The 23,776-nt window shown below is 40.7% G+C and overlaps 2 protein-coding genes across 3 annotated transcripts in view; both read right to left on the bottom strand.

The window, feature by feature from the left end:
- Nucleotides 1-4,134: 4,134 nt before the first annotated feature.
- ITGB1BP2 (integrin subunit beta 1 binding protein 2) lies at nucleotides 4,135-8,934 on the bottom strand. 2 transcript variants are annotated; one of them, XM_006767943.1, is made up of 11 exons: nucleotides 8,313-8,934; nucleotides 8,015-8,064; nucleotides 7,870-7,926; nucleotides 7,653-7,795; nucleotides 6,692-6,786; nucleotides 5,996-6,054; nucleotides 5,786-5,856; nucleotides 5,571-5,670; nucleotides 5,198-5,311; nucleotides 4,888-4,950; nucleotides 4,135-4,532 (listed from the first exon to the last, which is right to left on the bottom strand). In XM_006767943.1, exons 1-11 carry the CDS (start codon nucleotides 8,374-8,376, stop codon nucleotides 4,308-4,310), a joined length of 1,041 nt encoding a protein of 346 aa, XP_006768006.1. In that variant the 5' UTR covers nucleotides 8,377-8,934; the 3' UTR covers nucleotides 4,135-4,307. The 2 variants fall into 2 exon arrangements, with proteins under 2 accessions (XP_006768006.1, XP_015422172.1); XM_015566686.1 differs by lacking the exons at nucleotides 7,653-7,795; nucleotides 7,870-7,926 and having other exon boundaries at nucleotides 8,313-8,336.
- A 29-nt stretch (nucleotides 8,935-8,963) lies between these two features.
- NONO (non-POU domain containing, octamer-binding) overlaps nucleotides 8,964-23,776 on the bottom strand; it is an 18,070-nt gene continuing 3,257 nt past the window's right edge. The window contains exons 2-11 of the mRNA XM_006767942.2: nucleotides 20,341-20,501; nucleotides 18,568-18,761; nucleotides 16,225-16,526; nucleotides 14,441-14,536; nucleotides 14,053-14,249; nucleotides 13,624-13,708; nucleotides 12,878-12,980; nucleotides 12,251-12,290; nucleotides 11,910-12,019; nucleotides 8,964-9,969 (exon numbers count right to left, since the gene is read on the bottom strand). Of these exons, the coding sequence (XP_006768005.1) occupies nucleotides 9,835-9,969; nucleotides 11,910-12,019; nucleotides 12,251-12,290; nucleotides 12,878-12,980; nucleotides 13,624-13,708; nucleotides 14,053-14,249; nucleotides 14,441-14,536; nucleotides 16,225-16,526; nucleotides 18,568-18,761; nucleotides 20,341-20,491 (1,413 nt within the window). The 5' untranslated portion in view covers nucleotides 20,492-20,501 and the 3' untranslated portion in view covers nucleotides 8,964-9,834. The remainder of the gene's footprint in view (nucleotides 9,970-11,909; nucleotides 12,020-12,250; nucleotides 12,291-12,877; nucleotides 12,981-13,623; nucleotides 13,709-14,052; nucleotides 14,250-14,440; nucleotides 14,537-16,224; nucleotides 16,527-18,567; nucleotides 18,762-20,340; nucleotides 20,502-23,776) is intronic.

The following is a 23,776-nucleotide window of genomic DNA, read 5'->3' as shown; positions in this document are numbered from 1 at the left end:
AGAGAAGGCCTAGGACTGAGTCTTCAAGAACTTCGTAATTGAATGACCAAGTAGAAAAGGAGGAGCCTGAAAAGGAGACTGAAAGGACTGGCCAGAGATGTAGGAGAACAACCAAGAGGAGTGATGGGTCACAGAAGCCAATGTATTTCAAGGAAGAAACCATTATTGGTTTCAAATTTTACTTGAGAGATCAAGCAAGATGAGGACTAAAAGTATCCATTGGATTTAGTAACTTCGTAACCAATGGAAACCTTATCAACACAGATTGAGGGGGTTGGAAGACAGAATGAAGTGTGCTGTGAAGGGATCAGGAAGAAGGAATCAGAAAAAGTAGTTATTTCAAAAAGTTTAGTTATAAAGGAGAGAAAAGAGTTAAGTAGTAGCTAGGGAAGGATGTGAACTCAAGGGAAATTGTTTTTGTAAGATTGGAGAGACTTGATCATATTTAAATGCCAATGAAAATATCCAACAAGAGGGAAAGGTTGAATAAACAAGAAAGAGAAAGGAGAGTTAATAGTGTAACATTTCTGGGAAGGTGTGAGGGGAGTGGATATAAAGCATATTAGGAAGACATGAGAAGTGTAAAAGGAGATACGGAGAAGATTTGTGCTAATGTGAACACACACACACACACACATACACACACACACATATGCATATAGTTCATGGAAGTGGGGGATTAAATTAGATAATGCATTCAAAGTACTTAGCACAGTGCCTGGTAGGTTAGTTTGTATCAGAAATAGTAGCTATGGTTATTGTTGTTGTTATTAATGTTATACACCTGCCTGAAAATTTCTTACATTTTAGGCTTTGGGCTATGTAAAATGAGCTAGTACACTACTTTATTTTTATTTTTTTTAATTTTTATTATTATTATTTTTAGTACACTACTTCTTAATGCTGTAAATTTGAAGTTTTATATATCAAGTTTATATACAACAAGGGTTACTTGAATTTTCTGATTCCTCACCTCCATCCTCTCCAGGATTTCTGGGTAGTTGCTGGTCCCCTGATGTTGATAAGAAGATAGAAAAAAAGTTGTACATTTAAGGTTAGTGCACTTTATGTATTTTTCTATATGCATTTTTACTTCTACATATTTTTTTAATGTCTACCAAAGCCTCTATGGATGACAACTCTCCCACAGAAAAATGACATTAAAAGTTAACTGCTGCCTGACTAGCTCAGTGGTTGAGCATTGACCTATGAACCAGGAGGTCACAGTTTGATTCCTGGTTAGGGCACATGCCCAGGTTGTGGGCTTGATCCCCACTGGGGGGCATGCAGGAGGCAGATGATCAATGATTCTCTCTCATCATTGATGTTTCTATCTCTCTCTCCTTTTCCCTTCCTCTCTGAAATCAATAAAAATATTTTTTAAAATAGTTAACTGCTACCAGGGTTAGAAAGGATCTGAAGGGTTCAGTTTGAGGGGGAAATTTTATTTGCATTTCAAATCCATAGAATGAGAGAATACTGAGTGAGAATTGTTGAATATCCTGGAGGTCCAGGAAACCTCTTTATCTCTGATATGTGAGGTATTCCTGAACTCATTCCTTAATATCCCCTAATCTTGCTTCAGTCTCCAAATTCTCAGCCAAACTATGCTGTGATCCCTCACCTTTGCTGCCCATGTCCATTCTCCCATCCCCATCTTACTCCTCGCTCCCAACGAGACCCTATGTTTCTTGAATCTGAACTGAGAGGGAAGGTTGCTATGAAAAGAACTTGAGGTCATCTGAGGTTTGGTGAGCTTCCTAGTTTGATGTTTCTTGGAGTTTAAATCTTCCAGATTCTTGGCCATGCTGTTGAGGCAGTAAATTTGACTCAAGGGAGACTTAAAAGAGTCCTCTGATTAAGAATCTACATTTTAAAAGGAAAAGCCTATAATGTCTTTTTAACTCTCTTTTAAATCATTTTCAAAATCCTTGATCTAGAATTTTAGGCTCCTCCCAGTCTAGTCAGACGCCATTTAACTTTTTTATCCCCTTCCTTAAACATGCCTTTTTATATGTTAGCTGTGGTTACAAACAGCAAAGGAACTAAGATTGGAGAACATCTGAAGAGGAACATTTACTTTTTACTCTACATACTTCTGTACTTTTTCTACAGTGGCAATATATTACTTTTAGAAATAAAATTAAAACACAAAAAGTAAAATAAAACATCTTCTTGCCCCATCCTGGCTCTTCCTCTCTTCCATACCCATCCAAATTTCTCATTCTTCCAATTTCCATTCAGAATGTATTTCTTAACCCTCACATTTATGGTCAATTGATTTTCAGCTAGGGTACCAAAGCAATTCAATGGGGACAGAAGAGTCTTTCAAAAAATGGTGCTGGGACAACTGGATATCCATAAGCATAAATGTAAAGTTGAACCCCCTACCTCATACCACATATAAAAATTCATTCAAGATGAATTGAAGACCTCAATGTAAGAGCTAAAACTATAAAACACTTAGGAGAAAACACAGAAGCAAGTCTTTGTGACCTTGGATTAGGCAATGGTTTCTTGGATATGACATCAAAAACATAAGAAAAAAAAGGAAAAATAGAAAAACTGGACTTCATAAACATTAAAAACTTTTGTGTACCAAAGGACGCCACTAAGGAAGTGAAATGACAACACACACAATGGGAGGAAATATTTGCAAATCTTATATCTGACAGGAGACTTGTCTCCAAAATACACAAGGTGTCCCAAAAATGTATACAAACTTTAACACCTGATAGCTCAATTTTGAAAATGAAATTTATTTTAATAAACACTGCCTTTATTATTATTATTCAAAGTGTGTATATATACTTTTGGGGATACCTTGTATTTAATACTTACAACTCAATAAAAAGACAAATCACCCAATTAGCAGATGGTCAAAGGATATGAACAGATGTTTTTCCAAATAAGAGACACAAATTACCAATAAGCACAAGTAAAGATGCTCAACATCATTAGCCATCAGTGAAATGCAAATTAAAACCATAGTTAGATTCACTTCACACCCACTAGTATGGTTATAATAAAATAAGACAAATAAGTGTTATTGAGGATATAGAGAAACTGGAACCCTCTTACATAGCTGGTGGGAATGTAATGATGCAACCTCTTTGGAAATAGTCTGGCAGTTGCTCAAAAGATTAAAGTTATCATTTGACCCAGAAATTACATTCCTAGGTATATATCCAAGAGAAATGTAAACCTATGTCTATATAAAAACTTTTACATGAATGCTCATAACATCATTATTCATAATAGGCAAAAAGTGGAAAAAGACCCAAATGTCCCTCAACTGATGAACGGATATACAAAATGTAGTATAATCACACAGTGGAATATTATTTGTTCATGAAAAGAAATTAAGAGCTTATATGCATTACAACATGGATGAACTTTGAAAATATTATGCTAAGTGAAAGAAGTCTGTCACAAAAGACCACTTTTTTTTTTCATTTTGGTCATAAAATATCCACAATAGGTAAATCCACAGAGGCAGAAAGTAGATTAGTGGTTGCCTAGGGCTATGAGTTTGAAGGAAAATTGGGAGTGACTACTAATGGGTATAGACAGAGTTTCTTTTGGAGTGATGAAAATGTTTTCAGTTGATTGTGGTTATACAACTCGGAAAAACATTGAATTTTATACTTTAAATGGGTGTTGTATGGTCTGTGAATTGTATCTCAATAAAGCTTTTTTTTTTAAATTACGTCTTCCATGGAGACTTCCCTTTGTTTTAGGTAAAGATTAAGTTTTATTCTGAGCCTTCCTTTTCTACTGCAGTCCACATTAATCTCGCCATTCTCTCAACTCCAATAGCTCTTAAAAACTGTACTGCACAATTTAGTACTCAGTTTAACTACCTAATAATGTTTATTATTATTTCATGTCGATTATCCAGGACTTGTCAGCCAGACTGTAATTTTCCTGAGAGGAATGAACAAGTCTTCTGTTTCTCAAATATCTCTAAACTACCCAACACATAACTGGGCACATAGTAAGTGCTCAGTAAATAACTGATAGTTGTGAAGAATAGATTGAATGTGAATGTGCTTGTTTTCACACATGTGTCAAACACACAAGTTGGGGGAAATGAATACAATCTTAGATAGGTGAGAGAACAACACTATGTGGAACTGTAGAATAACAGATTTATTTAAGAGAAAAAACAGCATGGTTTGGATATTTTTGTTCTCCCCTCCTTCAGCCTCCTGCTGCTCAATACCACATGGCCAACCATATCCTGGTCTCTGAGATCCTATGAGATTTATTGAGGTCCTGTCTAGATACTTGATTGTTTGGTGTCACTATTCCCCCATTGCTTCTTCCTCGTCCTCCTCCTCTGTCCAGCTCAGATCATCTGAGTCCTCAGATTCTTCCTCATCCATCTCTAACCCAACCCCTGCCTTAGCCTTCTCAGCTAGTGCATCAGGGTGCTCCAGCTGGGCCCAGGATCCTGGGTCAGCCTTCACCAGGGAGATTTCAACCCGAGATGGCATCAAGGAGACAGAGCTCAGCTCCACGTTTATGACCTGAGGAAGAGGGAAAGATAGAGGAACACAGGAAAAAGAGAAAAATGAAGAAATCAATGGGGTTGGGGTAAAGGTGGGGTGGTGATAAATGACAGGGAGAAAATAAAAATGTAAGGTGGGGGAAAAGATGGAGGAATAAGACAACATAGTAAGGGAGAGGAGGAAAAAAGAAAGGGGATCGGGAAGGGGGGAAAAGGGGAGGGGAAGGGAGAGAATATAAAAGCAAATGAAGAGAAAACCTCCACTTCTTCCCATTACAACTCCTTCCCCCTCAAGACACCCTCTGTTGATTGCAGTCTGGCCCTTCTTTTCACCCCATCTGTCCTCCCTCCTGTGCTCCCTTATCTTCACTTACCCCCCAGAGCTTCATCTGTGCTTGAAACACACGGTTACCATCAAAAACAATGTGGACATGAAGCTGAGAGAAAAGAATTATAGGGGTAGTAACAATCCAGAAGGTCAGAACAGATCATTATGACACAGAACCTGGTCAGAGGTGTGATCCATACATCCACAGGTCAGTCAGATAACCCTGACCCAATATCATTACCTTCCTCTCAGGGGACTATGGAATCTACATGTTAACTACACACAGCAACACTGCCTGTAAGATTGTAATAACACCCAATTCACTAGCCTCCCATCCAGCATCAGACATTCCTTACCTCAGTTTGACTGGCCTTCACCCAGTTGAATGCAGGAAGTGGAATCTGGCCATACACAGTCACCACTACTAAGGAATCTGTCTGGTGCCAATCATGACGGCAAGATGCTGGTAGCTAAAGATGTGAAATGTGAGTGGTAAAAATGAATGCTTAACCCAAGAGGAGTTCTCATGGTTTGTATGGAGAAGAGACAGAGTTTCAGGAAGATTAACACTAACTTATATTGATTTCAAAGCTTCTGGGCTGTTGAGGGATAAGGAGCAGAATCTTATTTGGTCCATACAAAGGGAGATAGCTTGCTATAAAGTACGGGGAGGAGAAATTATTTCTGGAATTGGCTCCTAATCAAGAGTTCAGGGAAGTTGGAGCTTACCTGCTTCCCCCAGTCATGTCTACCAACTCTGCATCCTGGCTGTGCCAGGAAGGCCCCAAAATCCAGGGTCTGGATGCCACAACAGCTCCAAGACTTCATCCTGAAGTAGGAAGATAATTCAACTGAAGCCCTTTCCATTCCCACAAGCCCCTACTCCCATCTATGTTCAACATTGGGAGAAACCTTTCTCACAGCCCACCTAGTACCCTTCTCACCCCTCATGGAATCGAGGTGCTCCTGGGTGGTAAGTACATGGAGTAGCATCACTCTCAGGGCCTTGGTAAACCTAAGACAGATCAAGGAGAAAGGAAAGGAATCAGATCATTCTAAAGTGTACTCCATGCAACTTCATATCTATACCCAATCATTTCTTGGGTATAGTATCCATCAGCCACATACTTGAGCCCTCATAAACTCTCACTCACAGCGTCACATCCTGGGTTCTGGCAGCTGGAACCAGTCTGGATCAGACTACTGTCAAGTCCTGGGCAAGGGAGGGAAATAGAGTCAAGAACCTATCTTTTATTTTTAAATACATTTTTATTGATTTTAGAGCAGCAATTCTCAACCTGAGTCATGACCCCTTTGGGGATTGAACGACCCTTTCACAGAGGTCGCCTAAGACCATCGGAAAACACACATATAATTACATATTGTTTTTATGATTAATCACTATGCTTTAATTATGTTCAATTTGTAACGATGAAAATACATTACGATTCATAACAGTAGCAAATTTACAGTTATGAAGTAGCAATGAAAATAATTTTATGGTTGGGGGTCACCACAACATGAGGAACTGTATTAAAGGGTCGCGGCATTAGGAAGGTTGAGAACCACTGTTTTAGAGAGCGAGGGAAAGGAGAGGAAGAGAGAGATAGGAACATCAGTGATGAAAGAGAATCACCGATTGGCTGCCTCCTGCATGCCCCTACTGGGGATTGAGCCCCAAACCGGGCATGTGCCCTAACCAGGAATTGAACCAGTAACCTCTTGGTTTATGGCTCAACTGCTAAGCCACACTAGCAGGGCAGTCAGGAACCTATCCATTATATCCACCCAACTGCCACTTTCACTAAATTCCAGTCTGCGAGGTCTGTCCAACTAAGGACCCACTTTACCTGCTCCAGATTCCTGGTCTAATTCCTTCTTTTCCAATGCCATTTCCAGGGCTTGGGATATATTTAGCGGAAGCAGCTTTGGAGGCAACTCTGACCTAGGGGGTAAGGGTGATGATTTAGTTCTGACTCATTAACCATGATCAACAGCTCCAACACTCCCACCAGTTCTAATGGAGTCGAAGAAGTCTGGTGAAAGTAAGGTCAGGGTTGGAGAAATTGGGTAGAAACTCCATTGCCAATTTTCTTCTCTATGGACATCCCAAATCCCTGACCCTGGAGAAATCACCAGGACTTCTCTTGCTCATCTACTCAGTTGCTTTAAATCTCACATTTCTTTGTAGAAACATACCATTTCCCCTTCTTTTAATTAATTGTGGACCTAATATGACTTTCTTCTATTTCTGCAAAATTAACTTACTCTTCTCTGCAGCCTCCTACTACATCCTTTTCTTGATGTAAAACTATTTTAAAGATTTTTTCCAAACAGAAAAAAAAAATCAAGATCTTCCCAATTCCCCCTTGTATTATAAATATGTATTCATGAGGTGCTAACTGCCCTGTTAACTCAAAATACCTATCTATCACCCATACCACCTTACAGTAAGGGACATTATTTCTGGACAGATTTCCCCTATGGCACAAAATATATACTAAGCCCTGACATCTGACCCTCCTCACATCCCAAACCCCAATGACCCTAAGCTCCATGAATGTAGCAAAAACCCTGGGACCTCCTAGTTTTTAAAATATTTTTACTGATTTCAGAGAGGAAGGGAGAGGGAGAGATAAACATCAATGATGAGAATCATTTATCGGCTGCCTCCTGCACGCCTCCTATTGGGGATCCAGCCTGCAAACTGGGCATGTGCCCTTGACTGAAATCGAACCAGGACCCTTCAGTCTGCAGATTGATGCTCTATCCACTGAGCCAAACCAGCTAGGGATGGGACCTCCTCTTTACTTGGGCCTCTCTCGGCGCAAAGTCTCTGCTGACTTTGGAATCGTAGTCAGTTTTTGCTCCTGAAATGAACTGCTTGTGCCAGGGCCCTCAAGTTGAGGGGCTTCAGGGAGCTTCTCAGCACAGTGTGGTCCCACAGTACAGCCCTAGTACAGATAAGGAGAGGAGGATTAGAGAGAGAATCTTTCTATTAGGGGCAGAATCTAAGTAAAGAATTTACCTTGATGTTTAAGAACTCAGAGAAATCTACAGTTCGCTTCCGGCAGCAGGACCAACCCTGATAATGAGACCCAGCTCAGCTTAGGTTCCTGAGTGTATTTCCTTTGGGAAATGTTCTTGCTATCACCCCCTCACTTATACCTCACCTTAAGTGCATCATGGAAGATTGGGATCCCAGTGTGATGGCAACAGGAATCTGTGGATATGGGTAGAAAGATCAAGAAAGGAAACTATACCAAATGTCACTTCTTACCTCTTCCACAGGCCTATATGCTTTGGTTTTTCCATATAATATAAAAAAAATCCAGTCAAGATTGAAGACTGCCCAGACCAGTTAAACTAGGGCAGGTACACTAAATTTCTTCTTCTACTCCTTTAGCAGACTATCCACAGATGACCATTCCCCAGGATCCAGAGCCCCCTGGCAAGACCAGGCTTACTCACCAGGAAGATTGGTATTGGGGTCAAAGTGCTGCCCACAGCCTTTGTTATGGCAGAGTAGAGACATGGAAGCGTTGGTAGAATTACAGAAAGGGTATTTCAAGGAGTCTGGCTGCCGAGTGGGGAAGACCTCTTAGTCTGGAAGCTTTTAGTTGTCTGGAAGGGGCAGCTGTGTCTATCTTTAGTTCAGAAGGCGTACACCTCCTAACATGGGCAAGGGAACTTCAATTGGTCTTCCCAGCCAATAGGAATGAGCTTAGGAGCATTTTAGCTCTGAGGCTCAAGAAAAGGATCACGCAGAGTAGGGCTTGGAACTTGGGTGAGGTCAGCTAATCACTGCTGAGACTGTTTTAGATTTACCATGTCAATTCTAAGCTTCAGACATATTAGCAGCTGCTCAGAAACAAATACCAATTTTGAGACCTCTCCTAATGAGAATACCCCAATCCCCCAGCCCATTTTCTTTCAAAGATGCTTTCCTCCCATCCTTATTACTTCTGTGTACCAATAGTACAGATATTTGTCAACCACTTCGACAAAGTCCATGCATCCAATCCGACATGTTTGCCACATGGATACTTGATAAAACCTACTGCTCAGTTCTTGAGACAGAACACCCCTCCCTCCCTTCCCCTCCAAAAATAGCACAGAAAATGAAAAGGATTAAAATGTATTTTAATAAGTTGATGCTTCATTACCGCTCCATTTTCAGAAAAAAACTCCGAAGGTATCAGGAACAAATCAAACATGGTACACCAATTTTAAAAAAAAAGCACAGCATAACTACGTAAGATAGGCAATGCTAAGAGCTACTGTTGGACATTTCATCATACAGCAACCCTGTTCCCAAGGTTGTACTAGGCCTATCAAGAAAAGCTGTGAACAGCAACATCAGACACAAAAGGGCCATTCCTGGGTTGTCCTTACCCAAGAAAAAAATGGAGGCTAGTTAACAGAATATTTTTTTTAAAGATACACTAAAATGAAAATCTCTAAGAGAAAAATGTCTTCCTTAGGATATGAAGGGATAATATATGGGGTATAACAGAACCGTATGTATGTTATCTGTGACCTCTGTGGACATTGCCTGAATTCCCACCTGGGAGTGAATCAAGTGATGGAGGACGTTTGTGGTTTTTGTGGTACATGTGGCAGTGTCTCCGGGGTCGGGAAATTTAAGAATGAGAATGCAAATAGAACAGGATAAACAGAATGGAATGATCAAGATTCATGGGGGCTCTAACTGGATCCACTTTGCCATCGCCCCTCACCCCTGGCCTTCAATAATCTCGAGACTTCAGGAATGCACCACACAGACACAATTAAACAATATACCACACAGAAATGATTTGTTAAATATCACCCCTCCCTTGACCTCTGTCTCCAGCATACTCCCTAGAGTAGTACAGGCAGGGAAGATCTAACTATTGGGAGGAATCCCTAACACTTTTCCAGGTAGAATTCTGGCTAGTCCAAAAAGGGTCCTTCTCTTAAGGGTTTTGGGAAACTAGACACTGCAATTTTATTAGTATCGGCGACGTTTGTTTGGAGCAAAATCAGCTCCAGGAGCTGCACGGTTGAATGCAGGAGGGGTTCCACCAATTGCCCCTATTCCTTCCATTGTAGCAGCTTGGCCAAAGCGTTCGGTAGTTGGTGGGGTCTTAAAGAGAAAAAGAGAGAAATATTACAAAATAACCTATGTCCTAAGCTTCCCACCCATCTGTAGTCCTTCCCTTGGAGGCCATTTCCACCCAATTATTTTTTTAAATATATTTTTATTGATTTCAGAGAGGAAAGGAGGATAGAGAGTTAGAAATGTCAATGATGAAAGAGAATCATCAATTGGCTGCCTCCTGCATGCTCCCCACTGGGGACCAAGCCCACAACCCAGGCATGTGCCCCTGGCTGGAATCGAACCTGGGACTGCTCAGTCCACAGGCTGATGCTCTATCCACTGTGCCAAACTAGCCAGGGCTCCACCTGCTGGGGATGCCTAATCATGTTTTAAAACTTGCCCTAACTGGTTTGGCTCAGTGGATAGAGCATCAGCCTGTGGACTCAAGGGTCCCGGGTTTGATTCTGGTCAAGGGCATGTACCTTGGTTGCGGGCACATCCCCAGTGGGGAGTGTGCAGGAGGCAGCTGATCAATGTTTCTCTTTCATCGATGTTTTTAACTCTCTATCCCTCTCCCTTCCTCTCTGCAAAAAAATCAATAAAATATATTTTAAAAAAATAAAACTCTAGCAGGGCCTGGCCAGCATGGCTCATGCTTGAACAGTGACCTATGAACCAGGAGGTCACAGTTCCATTCCTTGTCAAGGCACATGCCTGGGTTGTGGGGCTCCGTCCCCATTGTGGGGTGTGCAGGAGGCAGACGATCAATGATTCTCATCATTGATGTTTCTACCTCTCTCTCCCTTTCCCTTCTTTTCTGAAATCAATGAAAACAATAACAAAAAAACTCTAGTGGATAGCCCAGCTGGAGTACATAGTGGTTGAGTGTCGACCTATGAACCAGGAGGTCACCGTTCAATTCCTAGTCAGGGCACATGCCCAGGTTGTGGGCTCAATCCCATGTGCGGTGTGCAGGAGGCAGCCAATCGATGATTATCTCTTATCACTGATGTATCTATCGCTCTCTCCCTTCCTGTCTGAAATCAACAACAAAATACATTAAAAAAAAGACTCTAGCGCAGTGTTTCTCAACCTTCTGGTCCTTTAAATACAGTTCCTCATGTTGTGACCCAACTATAAAATTATTTTTGTTGCTACTTCATAACTGTAATGTTGCTATTGTTATGAATCGTAAATATCTGATATGCAGGATGGTCTTAGGCAACCCCTGTGAAAGGGTCATTCGACTGCCAAAGGGGTCACGACCCACAGGTTGAGAACCGCTGCTCTAGTGGATAGATGTCCCTGAAAGGAAGGTTGCCTGAATTACAGACCCACCCAACCATCCCACCTTTAACTTTTTATCCCTATTCTTTCTTCCTCTTCTTTATCCTTATTCTTTAAATATATTTTTATTGATTTTTCACAGAGAGGAAGGGAGAAGGATAGAGTCAGAGACATTGATGAAAGAGAAACATCGATCAGCTGTTTCCTGCACACTCCCCACCAAGGATGTGCCTGCAACTAAGGCACATGCCCCTGACCGGAATCGAACCTGGGCCCCTTCAGTCCGCAGGCCGACGCTCTATCCACTTAGCCAAACCGGTTAGGGCTATCCCTATTCTTATTAGCTAAGCAATATTACATACTAAATTCCTAAGATGGTTAAGTTCTACCTATATCCTTTTTGATGAACTAGGTACATGGACAAAGCAGGCCATTACTTTTCAAGCAACCTGAAGCCTATCCAGTTTTAACATTTTGATATAACTAAAATCACCTCAGGATTGTATGAACCATAAAGTATATTTTGAGACTCGTTTACTCAGGAATCCAAAATAAAGACCTTGAGGTTACATTGGATAACAGTAGTTCTAATACTGTTATCTGTAGCAAAATCATGACAGGCCAAGCGACTATGGAAGCAAAGTCCTTTCTCCTCCCATCACCATTCAGGGTTACTGTTAAGGTCCTGCAGTTATTACCAATCCCAAGGTTCCATCTGGCATCATAGTGGCAGGTCCTGGAGGAGCTGGTGTACCAGCAGGCACAGGAGCAGGGGGCATGGCACCTCTGTTGTTTATGCCCATAGCACCTAAAGCAGAGTAGTGTGATCAGTACAGGAGAAAGATATCATCTGTCTCTTTCTGTTCTAAAGGAAACAATTCAACAAGACCTTTGGGCTAAGACATGTTACCCTATCCCAAAAGACGATGCTCCCAGAAATGTGAGTCCCTTAAATCTGGAATACATAAAATAAGCTACATAGTTCACCAGAGACAAGACAAAAAAGGAAATCAGAGCCATTAATCTCCTGAGTCCTTACCTCCCATAGCCATCTGGCCCATCCGTATCTCCTGCTCTCTCTGAAAAACAAAAAAACACTAAAGACAGTCTAAGACAGCACTGCGTTCTCCCACAATCCATTGAAGACCACACACTAAGGAAAGTATAGAATGATAACACATCCTAAGTATATTGAGACCAAGCTGAGGAACACCAACAACAATTCCTCACTAGTTATATAGTGAGTTCAAGATCAGAGCTACTAGGACACAAGTCAGTCTCCTATTAGGTACAAGAGAGTTATGAAAGGAAAGGGGAAAGATAGTCAATTTTTTCCTATAGCTCCAACCTATATAACTTGAAGGACAGCAATGGACTAGTCACTAGTCAAGGGTGCTACAGAATTGGATATATCTCATACTGCAGTACTGAGTCTGAATAGCATATACTGGTCCCAGCTTTTCATCCTAAATAGCCCATGGGGCAAAAAGAGCTCTCCTTAAAACCTTACCTTTCCTTCCTATGAATTATTTCTAAAAGGAGTTTCACAGAATGGAAAAATTGATCATAACCTGGTATGTTGTATAGTCCTAGTGGGCAGACAATTCATGGTGGGTTTGTCATATCACGACTGGACTGGTACATCATGGGCACAAAGGAGATATACCGCATCAGGGAAGGTTCCCTTGAATCCTTCCTGCTGTCGCCGCATCATTTCTTCCTGCTGTCGCCTCATCTCTTCCTCACGGCGCCTGCGCTCTTCCTCCTGCCTGCAGAGAGTCACCAAGGTATTTAAGCAGAGGTATTCCAGAACTTAAGCTGATTATCTTAATAGGGGACTGAGCTAAGAGGATCAAGAGCGTACTGAAGCCCTAGCCAGTTTGGCTCAGTGGATAGAATGTCAGCCTGTGGACTGAAGGTTCCCGGGTTTGATTCTGGTCAAGGGCATATGCCTGGGTTGTGGTTTCAATCTCCAGTAGGGGGCATGCAGGAGGCAGCTGATCAATGATTCTGTCTCATCATTAATGTTTCTATCTCTCACTCCCTCTCCTTTCCTCTCTGAAATCAATATATATATAGTTAGTTAGTTTAAAAAGAGCCAACTGGAAAGTATCATAGCTCTCCAGGAAGTTCAATGTTAAATGTGCCCAGCCCTAAAGTAACCCAGATGTGCCCCTTAGGGGAAAAAGTTCTTTCTCAAAGGAGCCTCATGAGACCAGCACTCAGCTGTTTTCTCTTTAGTGTAGCCGTAATTCCCAGAACCACTGGCAGCTGAAACATCTCCCATCCAAAGGGAGAACTTCAGAAACAGCCAGGAAATGTTTGCCAATATATTTACAAATGCATGCGGTAGCTTGGTGGTAGGAAGCAGGAGTGAGACATTATGAGAGAAAAAGGGTTGAGAAGAGTTACCTGAGCTCCAGTTGCTTTCGTTTTTGCACTTCTTGGTTGTGCAGCTCTTCCATCCTCCGAAGTTCTTCTTGACGCCTCATCAAATCTAGAAAAACAACAGACTTGATTGAGAGTATTCTTCATTCTCCTCATATGGACCCAATAATTTTTCATAATTAAAGATCCAGAAAGCAAAAGGGATATATAATCCCTGAGTGGCCATCCGAGGTATCCAGATTCCAAAAATAAAGCCAAACCTATTATTCCTTCTCCACAGAATCCAGTATTTTCTGCCACATCTCCAAGCTCATTTGCCTACCAAGATCAACAAAATATTTCAGAGAATAAAAGTAGAGGTTTAGGCCTTTCTCTACCGATTGATACTAAGAAACTCCGGAAAAACTTATTTTGTTGTTCTTTTAGTTTTAAGACTTAGAGGTCTATACTCACCCTGCCTCATTAGCATGACCTGATGCTCATGGCGAGCAGCCTCCATCTCCATTTCCAGTTTCTCACGAGCTTCCTTGATGTTGCGGTCCACTTGGTCCTGCTGCTGTTTCTCCATCTCAATGAGTGCCTTCCAGCGCATGGCATATTCATACTCGAAGGAGCCAGGCTGTGCAAATCTAGGTGGCTGCTCCCTCTCCCTAAAGACAAGGTTCCTGGGTTACTAAACCTCTGCCTAAGATGACAACTAAGCAATGTATTCCTTCTGAATGCCAAGATAATGGCTGCTAGTAAATACATATAACAAAGACATGCCTCTTTTACACATCCCTTTACAAGCTTCCTTAAGAATAGGCCAACAGCTAACAGGGAATATGTCAGGACAACATACTTGTGAAATTGCTGGTTCTTTATAACCAGCTTCTCTGGAAGTCCTTCTTCATCATCTAACTGGTCCATGGGCTCCACAGTCACAGGTCGAGGAAATCTGGGAAAAAGAAAGATCAAATCATACCCTATAGTAGGCTTCCTCTCTACACCTGCCACTGACCCATGAACTAGTTTTAGGGGTCAGGACAAGACAACTAAACTTCTGAAGGAGTTTTAAGCCCAGTCCCAAGTAACTAATATCTTTTAATGGCGTTATATGGAAATGTGGAATCTGGGGTTGATAGGATCAGGTCAGGCTTCAGAGCTCTGAATCTAGCCTTTAAAAAGATGTTCAGCCTGGCCAGTGTAGCTCTGTGGTTGAGCAACAACCCATGAACCAAGAGGTCACTGGTTCGATTCTTGGTCAGGGCACATGCAGGCATGATCCCCAGTGGGGGTTGTGCGGGAGGCAACCGATGGATGTTTCTCTCTCTCCATCCCTCTCTCTTCCTCTCTAAAAACAATAAAAACATAATTTAAAAAAAAGATGTTCAAAGTAAGTAGATACAGTACTTAACTGTAGCCTAACTATCTATTCTCTACAGAACTCCAGACAACAACTTGGGATAAATTCTAAGATGTTGCATACTAAATTCCCAAGATGGTTAAGTTCTACCTATGTCCTTTTTGATGAACTAGGTAACTTCTCAGAGTTACAAAACTTCAAAGGGGAGACTTAACACTGATCAAATGACCCACTGAAGTACTGAAAAAATTTAACTTAAAATATATATATATATCCTGCCCTAGCTGGTTTGGCTCAGTGGATAGAGCGTTAGCCTGTGGACTCGAGGGTCCCGGTTTCAATTACGGTCAAGGGCATATGGGGCACATGCCCGGGTTGTAGGCTCGATCCCCAGTGGGAGGTGTGCAGGAGGAGCCGATCAATGATTCTCTCTCATCACTGATGTTTTTATCTCTTTCTCTATCTCCCTCCCTCTCTGAAATCAATAAAAATATACTTAAAAATATCCTCACCCAAGGATATTTTATTGATTTGAGAGAGAGAAGAAGGGGGACAGAGAGACAGAAACATCAATCGACTGCCTCCCACATATGCCCCAATCAGGGAAACCTGCAACATTTTGGTGTATGGGATGACACTCCAATCAACCGAGCTAGGGCTATTAAAGTTTATTTTTTTAATCCTCAAACTATACTTGTGTTAATTTAAGATTATGTTAGCCCTGACCGGTTTGGCTCAGTGGATAGAGCCTCGGCCTGCGGACTGAAAGGTCCCAGGGTCGATTCCGGTCAAGGGCATATACTTTGGTTGTGGGCACATCCCCAGTAGGGGGCGTGCAGGAGGCAGCTGATGGATGTTTCTCTCTCATGGATGTTTCTAACTCTCTGTCCCTCTCCCTTCCTCTCTGTAAAAAAAATCAATAAAATATATATTTTTTTAAAAAAGATTATGTTAAAAACTCTTCTAGCCCAGCCAGCGTAGCTCAGTGGCTGAGCATCAACCTATGAACCAGGAGGTCACAGTTCGATTCCTGAACAGGGCACATGCCCTGGTTGTGGGTTCAATCCTCCATGTGGGGTATGCAGGAGGCAGCCAATCAATGATTCTCTCTAATCATTGATGTTTCTATCTCTCCCTCTCACTTCCTCTCTGAAATTAAGAAAAATATATTTTTAAAAAACCTACTAGAAAGCTGAATTAGTATGAACAGTATTTTAAATGCGCACAGGAACAGGGTTTCTAAAGGCTAACTTCCCAGACAACAATGGGCCCTCACTCACGTGGTTAGCAGGAAGGAACCTTCACTGCATCTGTCCAGAGCTTTCCGAGCAGCTGGCTTCCCTGAGAATTCAACAATGCCTTTTCCTGAGGGCCTTCCTCGATCATCCACAATGACTACGGCCCTCTCCACCTGGCCGAACACAGAAAAAGCTTCCTCCAGCAGTTCGTTGGACACATACTGAGGAAGGTTTCGGACCGTAAGGGATGCACTATGGCAGGCAAAGCGCACACGCAGCTGCTTTCCACGGAGTGGCATGTTGTCCAGCTCTACTTTAGCAATCTCCGCTAGGGTTCGTGTTTCCTAGGAAGCAGAGGATAGTTAGAATAACTGAGTTTAACAGACCAACTACACAGCTATCAAGAATTTAAAGTAGCACCCGGCCAGCATGGCTCAGTGGTTGAGCCTTGACCTATGAACCAGGAGGTCATGGTTCAATTCCTGGCCAGGGCACATACCCAGGTTGTGGGCTCGATCCCCAGTGTGGGGCATGCAGAAGGCAGCCAATCAATGATTCTCTCTCATCATTGATGTTTCTCTCTCTCTCTCTCTTTTCCTCTCTCAAATCAATAAAATTAATGTTTTTAAAAGTTTCTAAAGTAGCATAGCTCAATACAAAATATCTAAAAAAAAGCTTAGCCCTAGGTGGTTTGGCTCAGTGGATTAAGCATCAACCCATGATTCCAGTCAAGGACATATACCTTGGTTGCAGGCTGGATCGCTGGCCCTGATCAGGGCATGTATGGGAGGCAACCAATTGATGTCTCTCACATCAATGTTTTTCTCTCTCTGTCTCTCCACCCTCCCTTTCACTCTCTTTAAAAATCAATAGAAAAACATTCGCGGGTGAGAATCTCTCTCTCTCTCTCTCTCTCTCTCTCTCTCTCTCTCTCTCTCACACACACACACACACACACACACACACACACACACACACACACACACACATAAAAACCTAACAACAAAAAACCAAGGAGCTTGGCAACAGCATATAAAGAAGCACGGATAGAACGGAAAGAATGGAATTGTGTGTGTTTCAGATCACTCTTTGGTTAGCCTAACTGTTCTGATGACCCTGAAAAACCAATTGGACATCCTAAAAGTTAGTAACACTTATATCAGTGGTTCTCAACCTTCCTAGTGCCGCGACCCTTTAATAGAGTTCCTCATGTTGTGGTGACCCTCAACCATAAAATTATTTTCGTTGCTATTCATAACTGTAATTTTGCTACTGTTATGAATCGTAATGTAAATATCTGATATGCAGGATATATTTTCACTGTTACAAATTGAACATAATTAAAGCATAGTGATTAATCACAAAAACAATCTGTAATTATATATGTGTTTTCCGATGGTCATAGGCGACCCCTGTGAAAGGGTCGTTCAATCCCCAAAGGGGTCGTGACCCACAGGTTGAGAGCCGCTGACTTACATGGTCATCAGTATCACAGGTTATTCTCCCAAGGGTAACATATCATCTGGACAACAAATGATGAGCATAAAACCTATCCTTACAATACAGTAGAGCTAGAATTTTTAAGTTTCAGCTAGCTACAAATAACTTAACCAGAATCTCTTATGTCCTCCAAGAGGCCTCTTCAGAACCACAAACCTTGATTGGACCCCCTTCATATTACTAAAGAGGAATCTGAGCCCCAGAGAAAATTACTTGCCTACATAGTCTTTAGTGAGTGGTATATCTGGAAGGAATACTAGTTCTGACCGCATCAAGTTCCTCATTTATGGAGATAAATAATGCCTAGAAAGGTTTCCCGCCATATACTTAACATGTTTCCTAAATTAAATCAGATTTTTGAAAAAGATCTGGTCAATCGGGAAAAAAGGAGACATATGTAAAACTTTATAGACAAAAAAAGAAATATATATATATATATAGATTAAACAATAAATTAAAAAATAATTAAGATAATAAGTTTTATGTTATGTATATTTTAGCACAATTAAATTTTTAAAAATATATACAGCCCTGACCCATGTGGCTCAGTTGGTTTAGCATCATCCGGTGCACTGAAAGGTTGCCAATTTGATTCCCGGTCAGGACACATGCCCAGGTTGCTGGTTGGATCCATGGTCAGAGTGTGTGTGAGAGTCAGCTGACTGATGTTTCTCTTTCTCTCCCTTCCACTCTCTCTCAAACCCAATAAAAACAACATTTTTTAAGAAACCTATGAGGAAAAATTTTTAAATCTGCATTTTTTTGTCCTATTCCATCAACTATAAGCTTTTAGCAGACCATCTGAAAATTATTTACTGCCTTATTTTCCATATCCATTATTCCCCAGCTTCCCCATCTTTGCTCTATAAGCCTACAGTTGCTTACCAAGCGGATAAAGCCAAAGCCTTTATCCTTATGAATGAAGACTTCACCTGCCTTCCCATATTTCTCAAATAGTTTCCTCATTTCCTCCTCAGTGATGTCAGGAGGAAGATTGCCCACAAAGAGCCGGCTACGTTGGGTGAAGGTCTTCTCTCCTGGTTTCCTAAAATTCTTCAGGTCAATAGTCAAGCCTTCATCTGAGAGAAGACAAGAGATTTACAGTCATTCTCAAAGAGCTACAACTACTGCTAGATTAGGAAACCTAATTGCTATAGAAAAGCCAAACACCATTCCCCAATGCAATCTATCCACTAACCACATATCACTAAATTGCACCTTAGGCCCTAACCAGTTTGGCTCAGTGGATAGAGCGTCAGCCTGCGGACTGAAAGGTCCCAGGTTCGATTCTGGTCAAGGGCATGTACCTTGGTTGTGGGCACATCCCCAGTAGGGGGTGTGCAGGAGGCAGCTGATCAATGTTTCTAACTTAAATCAAAGTTAGAAAGACAATACAGGAGCTATTGGCCAAAGAGAAAATTAAGCAAGTCAAGAAACTCTATGTGAGAAGGGACAGATTTTTGAAGTATAAAGCACAATTGCTCCATTTCCCAATCTCACTCATCTTCATAACCTTACAGTTCCCATTCTCTCAGGCTTGGGAGTAACAGAATGAAAAGAAATGAGTTAGGCCCTAGCCAGTTTTGGTTTAATGGATAGAGCGTCAGCCTGCGGACTGAAGGGTCCTGGGTTCGATTCTGGTCAAGGGCACGTGCCCGGGTTGTGGGCTCGATCCCTAGTAGGGGGCGTGCGGGAGGCAGTCAATCAATGATTCTCTCTCATCATTGATGTTTCTATCTCTCTCTCCCTTTCCTTTCCTCTCTGAAATCAATAAAAATATATCTTAAAAAAAAAAAGGGAATGAGTTAGAAAAAAATATCCTAAATAGAAATCTCAGGAAATAAAAAGGTTTGAAGTAGGTTCCACTCTCTCTACGCCCCCCCAAACCATTTATTTCCTCTATGCCCTTTCCCACCTCCACCCTCTGCCACAGTCACCACATTGTTGTCAATGTTCGTGAGTTCTTTTCCCCCCTATTTTAGGTTCTAGTCTTAGAACCTAAAGTTCAAAGTTTGCTGAACAAGTGGAAACATACCTTTAAAGACTTTTCACTGATTACAAATGGGCTGGCACAGGCCCCAGGCTGAAAGTGTAATAATACTCAGTACCAGACTACTTCTTCATTAAGTCTTAAAGACTTGTTCTATATATTCCCTAAGTACCAGTCATCTGATTACCTCCAGGAAACCAAGCTCCAAGGCAAAACATGAAGACATCTGTATAGCCAACACAGCAAAGCAACCTATACTCAACTGCTATCCCTACATGCCTGCTCCTTGGTTTCAGAGAATCAGCCTTTTTCTATCTTAAGAAGAATTAAGAGGTAAATAGAACAAAGACCTATTCCTTTATAATACCAAAAGACTAATCTAAAAATAAAGAACCCAGCCCTAGCCAGTTTGGCTCAGTGTATAGAGCATCGGTCTATGGACTGAAGGGTCTCAGTTCAATTCCAGTCAAGGGCACATGTCCGGTTTTCAGGCTTGATCCCTAGTAGGGGGCGTGCAGGAGGCAGCCGATCAATGACTCTCACCCTTGATGTTTCTGTCTCTCACTCCCTCTACCTTCCTCTCCGAAATAAAAATATATTTTAAAAAAATCAAGAACCCATTCCCAAAAGGGAACCTATCTCTACCCCATTACTTAGCATGCACTCACTTTGGCTGCTGGCTTGTTGTCCATTTGCAGGTATTGCTGGCGGCGGTGGTTGCTGCTGTTGCTGCTGGTGGTGCTGCTGGTGGTGATGCTGATGATGCTTTCTTGGAGCATGGTTTTGCTTCTCCAAGTTAAAGGTTTTATTGCTCTGCATTTTTTGTACCCTAAAAAGAAAATGTGCACTGTCAAATACATTCAGTGCTAAGAAGGCAGTCACCTTCCTGATGACTCATACTGTATGTCATCAATCATCGCTGGTATCCAGACTTTTGCCAGATCCTAACAACTGGTTATTTTGAACAAGTATGGCAAAGGAATACAATTCAGAAAAAACAACAACCAGGTATTAGCAGTTATGTTGCACACAGAAACTGGACATGTATCAGACAAGAACAGCTTGCACTAGAATGACCTGAGGAATCTTCTAGTTCAATAATTTTACACATAATAGGAAACTACTTTTCCAAACAGATCTACCCCGTTAACCCTATCATAAAATTATTAAAGCACATTTTAAAAACACAATGACTGCCCTAGCCTGTTTGGCTCAGTGGATACAGCGTCAGCCTGTGGACTGAAGGGTCCTGGGTTTGATTCTGGTCAAGGGCATATACCTCCGTTTCAGGCTCCTCCCCAGCCGGGGTCCTAGGGCTCGTACAAGAGGCACAAATCGATGTGTTTCTCTCACATCAATATTTCTCTCTCTGCCTTTCCCTCTCCCTAGAAATCATGGTTCACTTTGAACCCACTGCAATATATATATATACATACATACACATACACATATATATATATATACATACATATATACACACACAATGACTAAAATAGATTCTAGTTATCACAAGGACAAGAAACTATTAAGTCTTGTTCTTCTCTGGCACATTGCACAATCCTAGCCTACACTAGATACTATGGAATGAACAGGAAAAGTATAGGCTGTGGAGTTAAGACATACTTAGGTTTCAAGCATGCTCCTAATACTAATTATGTACTATTTAGTAAATTATTTCTGCATTGGTTTCTTAAGCTGTTATAAAGGGTATAATAAATACCTACCTCTCTCAAGCTGGCTATGAGAATTAATAAATATGTGAAAACACTAATTCAAGTACTGGCACATAGTAAACACTCAGTAAATATTGTTGTTAATCAAAATAAAAAGATAAATGGCTACCAAAACAATAATAGCAACCAATACAAAAAGATGAATATATAAACATAAAATGTTAAATTCTGTCATCTAAAAATTAAAAATAAAAGAAAATAAAACGAAAATTTCTGGCAAATCCAGAAATTGGCAGTTGATGGTTTTAAACTGACATCCGAGGACAGTTCTTCAGTTAATGAAATAAAAGGGCAAAGTCAATTCTAAACTCAAGACCCTCTAGTCAGAATTTAGCTGAAGGAAAGATGTAAAGAAAGACCTTATGGTGAATACATTATGATTCCTTTAAAATAGTGCAAGCTATATTTTAGATGAAGTAACTGTTAATTTTGGATAATGGGCAAATAAGAATACTTTTATGTGTATAAAAACATCCTTAATATATTTTGTATCATATCCCACCAAAACTGGGAACATCATTGCAATTATGAAATACTATATCCAAAAGTTGTTTCATAAGACAATAGGTAATAAGAACTATCAAGATGTTCATATACTTTAACTCAGGAATTCTGTTCCTAGAAATTCATCCTAAGAATAAGAATTTTTAAAATTTAAAAATCACACTCATGCAACATTCACTGCAATGGCCTTTATGGACAATAAAAATGACTTACATATCCAAAATCAGAGGCATAGTTTTTAATTAATTACGCTACATCTATACAATGGGACATTACACAGTATTAAAAATTATGAAAACCATGTAAGCATGAAAAATGTTGATACTTTAAGAGGGAGTTTTTTAAATTCATAAATGTAGACAAGGAACAGAAGGTAGGCAAAAATAAAAACTGTCCTGCTTGTTATAATTTATTGATTTCCTTTTTTTTTTTTACTAAACCAATCATTCAACCAATAAATATTCACTGAATGTCAACTATTTGCTAGGTACTATTCTAGGGGCTTGGGATGCATCAATGAACAAAGCAAATATTCTTGCCTTCTGGGTCCTAACCTTCTAGTGAGAGACAAAACAATATACATAATAATTAAATCACATAGTAAAAAAGTTACTGGAAAATAAAGAAAAAAGGGGGTAAGGAAAAAAAGGGGGGCAAAATAGAGTGCAAGGTAGTAATTTTATTTTATTTTATTTTTTTAAATATATTTTATCGATCTTTTACAGAGAGGAAGGGAGAGAGACAGAGAGTTAGAAACATCGATGAGCGAGAAACATTGATCAGCTGCCTCCTGCACATCTCCCACTGGGAGATGTGCCCGCAACCCAGGTACATGCCCTTGACCGGAATCGAACCCGGGACCCTTCAGTCCGCAGGCACGCTCCATCCACTGAGCCAAACCGGTTTCGGCCAAGGTAGTAATTTTAAATAGAGCTGTGAGGTAACGTCACTGGAAAGTTGACATTTAAGCCCAGACTTGAATTTCCTCATTTATGTCAGTTCATCAATTTTGTTTCTCATTAATAAGGTATCTATGACAAAATATATCTTTGTTATAGAAAACTTAGAAATAAAAACAAAAATAAATAAAAATCCAAAGACCCAGCATTAAAAAATAGTCACTGTTAACATTTTGGTATACCGTCCCAGTCACTGATTTATTTATTTGTAGGTACTCTAAATAGGATATGATAAAAATTATTTTATAATGCCTTTTCTACTTTACGACACATGACTAACAGTTTTCATGTTACTATATCTTCTACATTGTTAATGTACACAGTATTCAGCTGTCAACCAAGCCACTGTTGTGTTGGACATGGGCTGTTTCTAATTTTTCACCATTATGAACAATGCTCAAGCTAAATCTTGGGGCACAGCCCTGAGTAAATATTCCTCTCACAATTTCCATTTTTGCTTCTTCAGCTTCCAGAAAATACATTATCAGTTCAATGACTATAATCATAATGCACCATTGTATATTCAGGTTTTCCTCATCTCTATAGTGAACATAATTATAATTTTTAATAGCTACATAAAGCCCATACGGTTTTACTAAACTACTCTACTATGAGACATTTAGGTTGTTTTCAACATTTTCCTGATATAACACTGCAGTAAATATCTTTGTGCTTGTAGCTTTCTGCTTATTTCCTTAGGATAAATCTGTGACTCTTGCCACATAGTGCAGCACTGTTTTCTCAAAAAGTTGTAATAACTTTAAATGCCACGAATAGGTGTAGCAGTTTCACAGCAAATCGGTTCCGATTGCAGTCACCTCAGTTGCAGGCTAGTCCCTAACCCGTCAGGGGGCGTGCGGGAGGCAACCAGTAGATGTTTCTCTTATGTCAATGTTTCCCCCATCCCT

This window comes from Myotis davidii, unplaced genomic scaffold (assembly GCF_000327345.1).
Source record: "Myotis davidii unplaced genomic scaffold, ASM32734v1 scaffold1983, whole genome shotgun sequence".
Lineage (NCBI taxonomy): Eukaryota > Metazoa > Chordata > Mammalia > Chiroptera > Vespertilionidae > Myotis > Myotis davidii.
The sequence above is the reverse complement of the archived record's forward strand: the minus strand, read 5'-3'. Positions and strand labels throughout refer to the sequence as shown.

Coding starts and splice junctions, on each gene's coding strand:
- ITGB1BP2 (XM_006767943.1), bottom strand. CDS start 8,376: ATGTCTCTACTCTGCCATAACAAAGGCTGTGGGCAGCACTTTGACCCC. Junction 7,927..8,014: donor TCTTCCATGATGCACTTAAG/GTGAGGTATAAG, acceptor TCTCATTATCAG/GGTTGGTCCTGCTGCCGGAA. Junction 5,671..5,785: donor GCACCTCGATTCCATGAGGG/GTGAGAAGGGTA, acceptor TTCCTACTTCAG/GATGAAGTCTTGGAGCTGTT.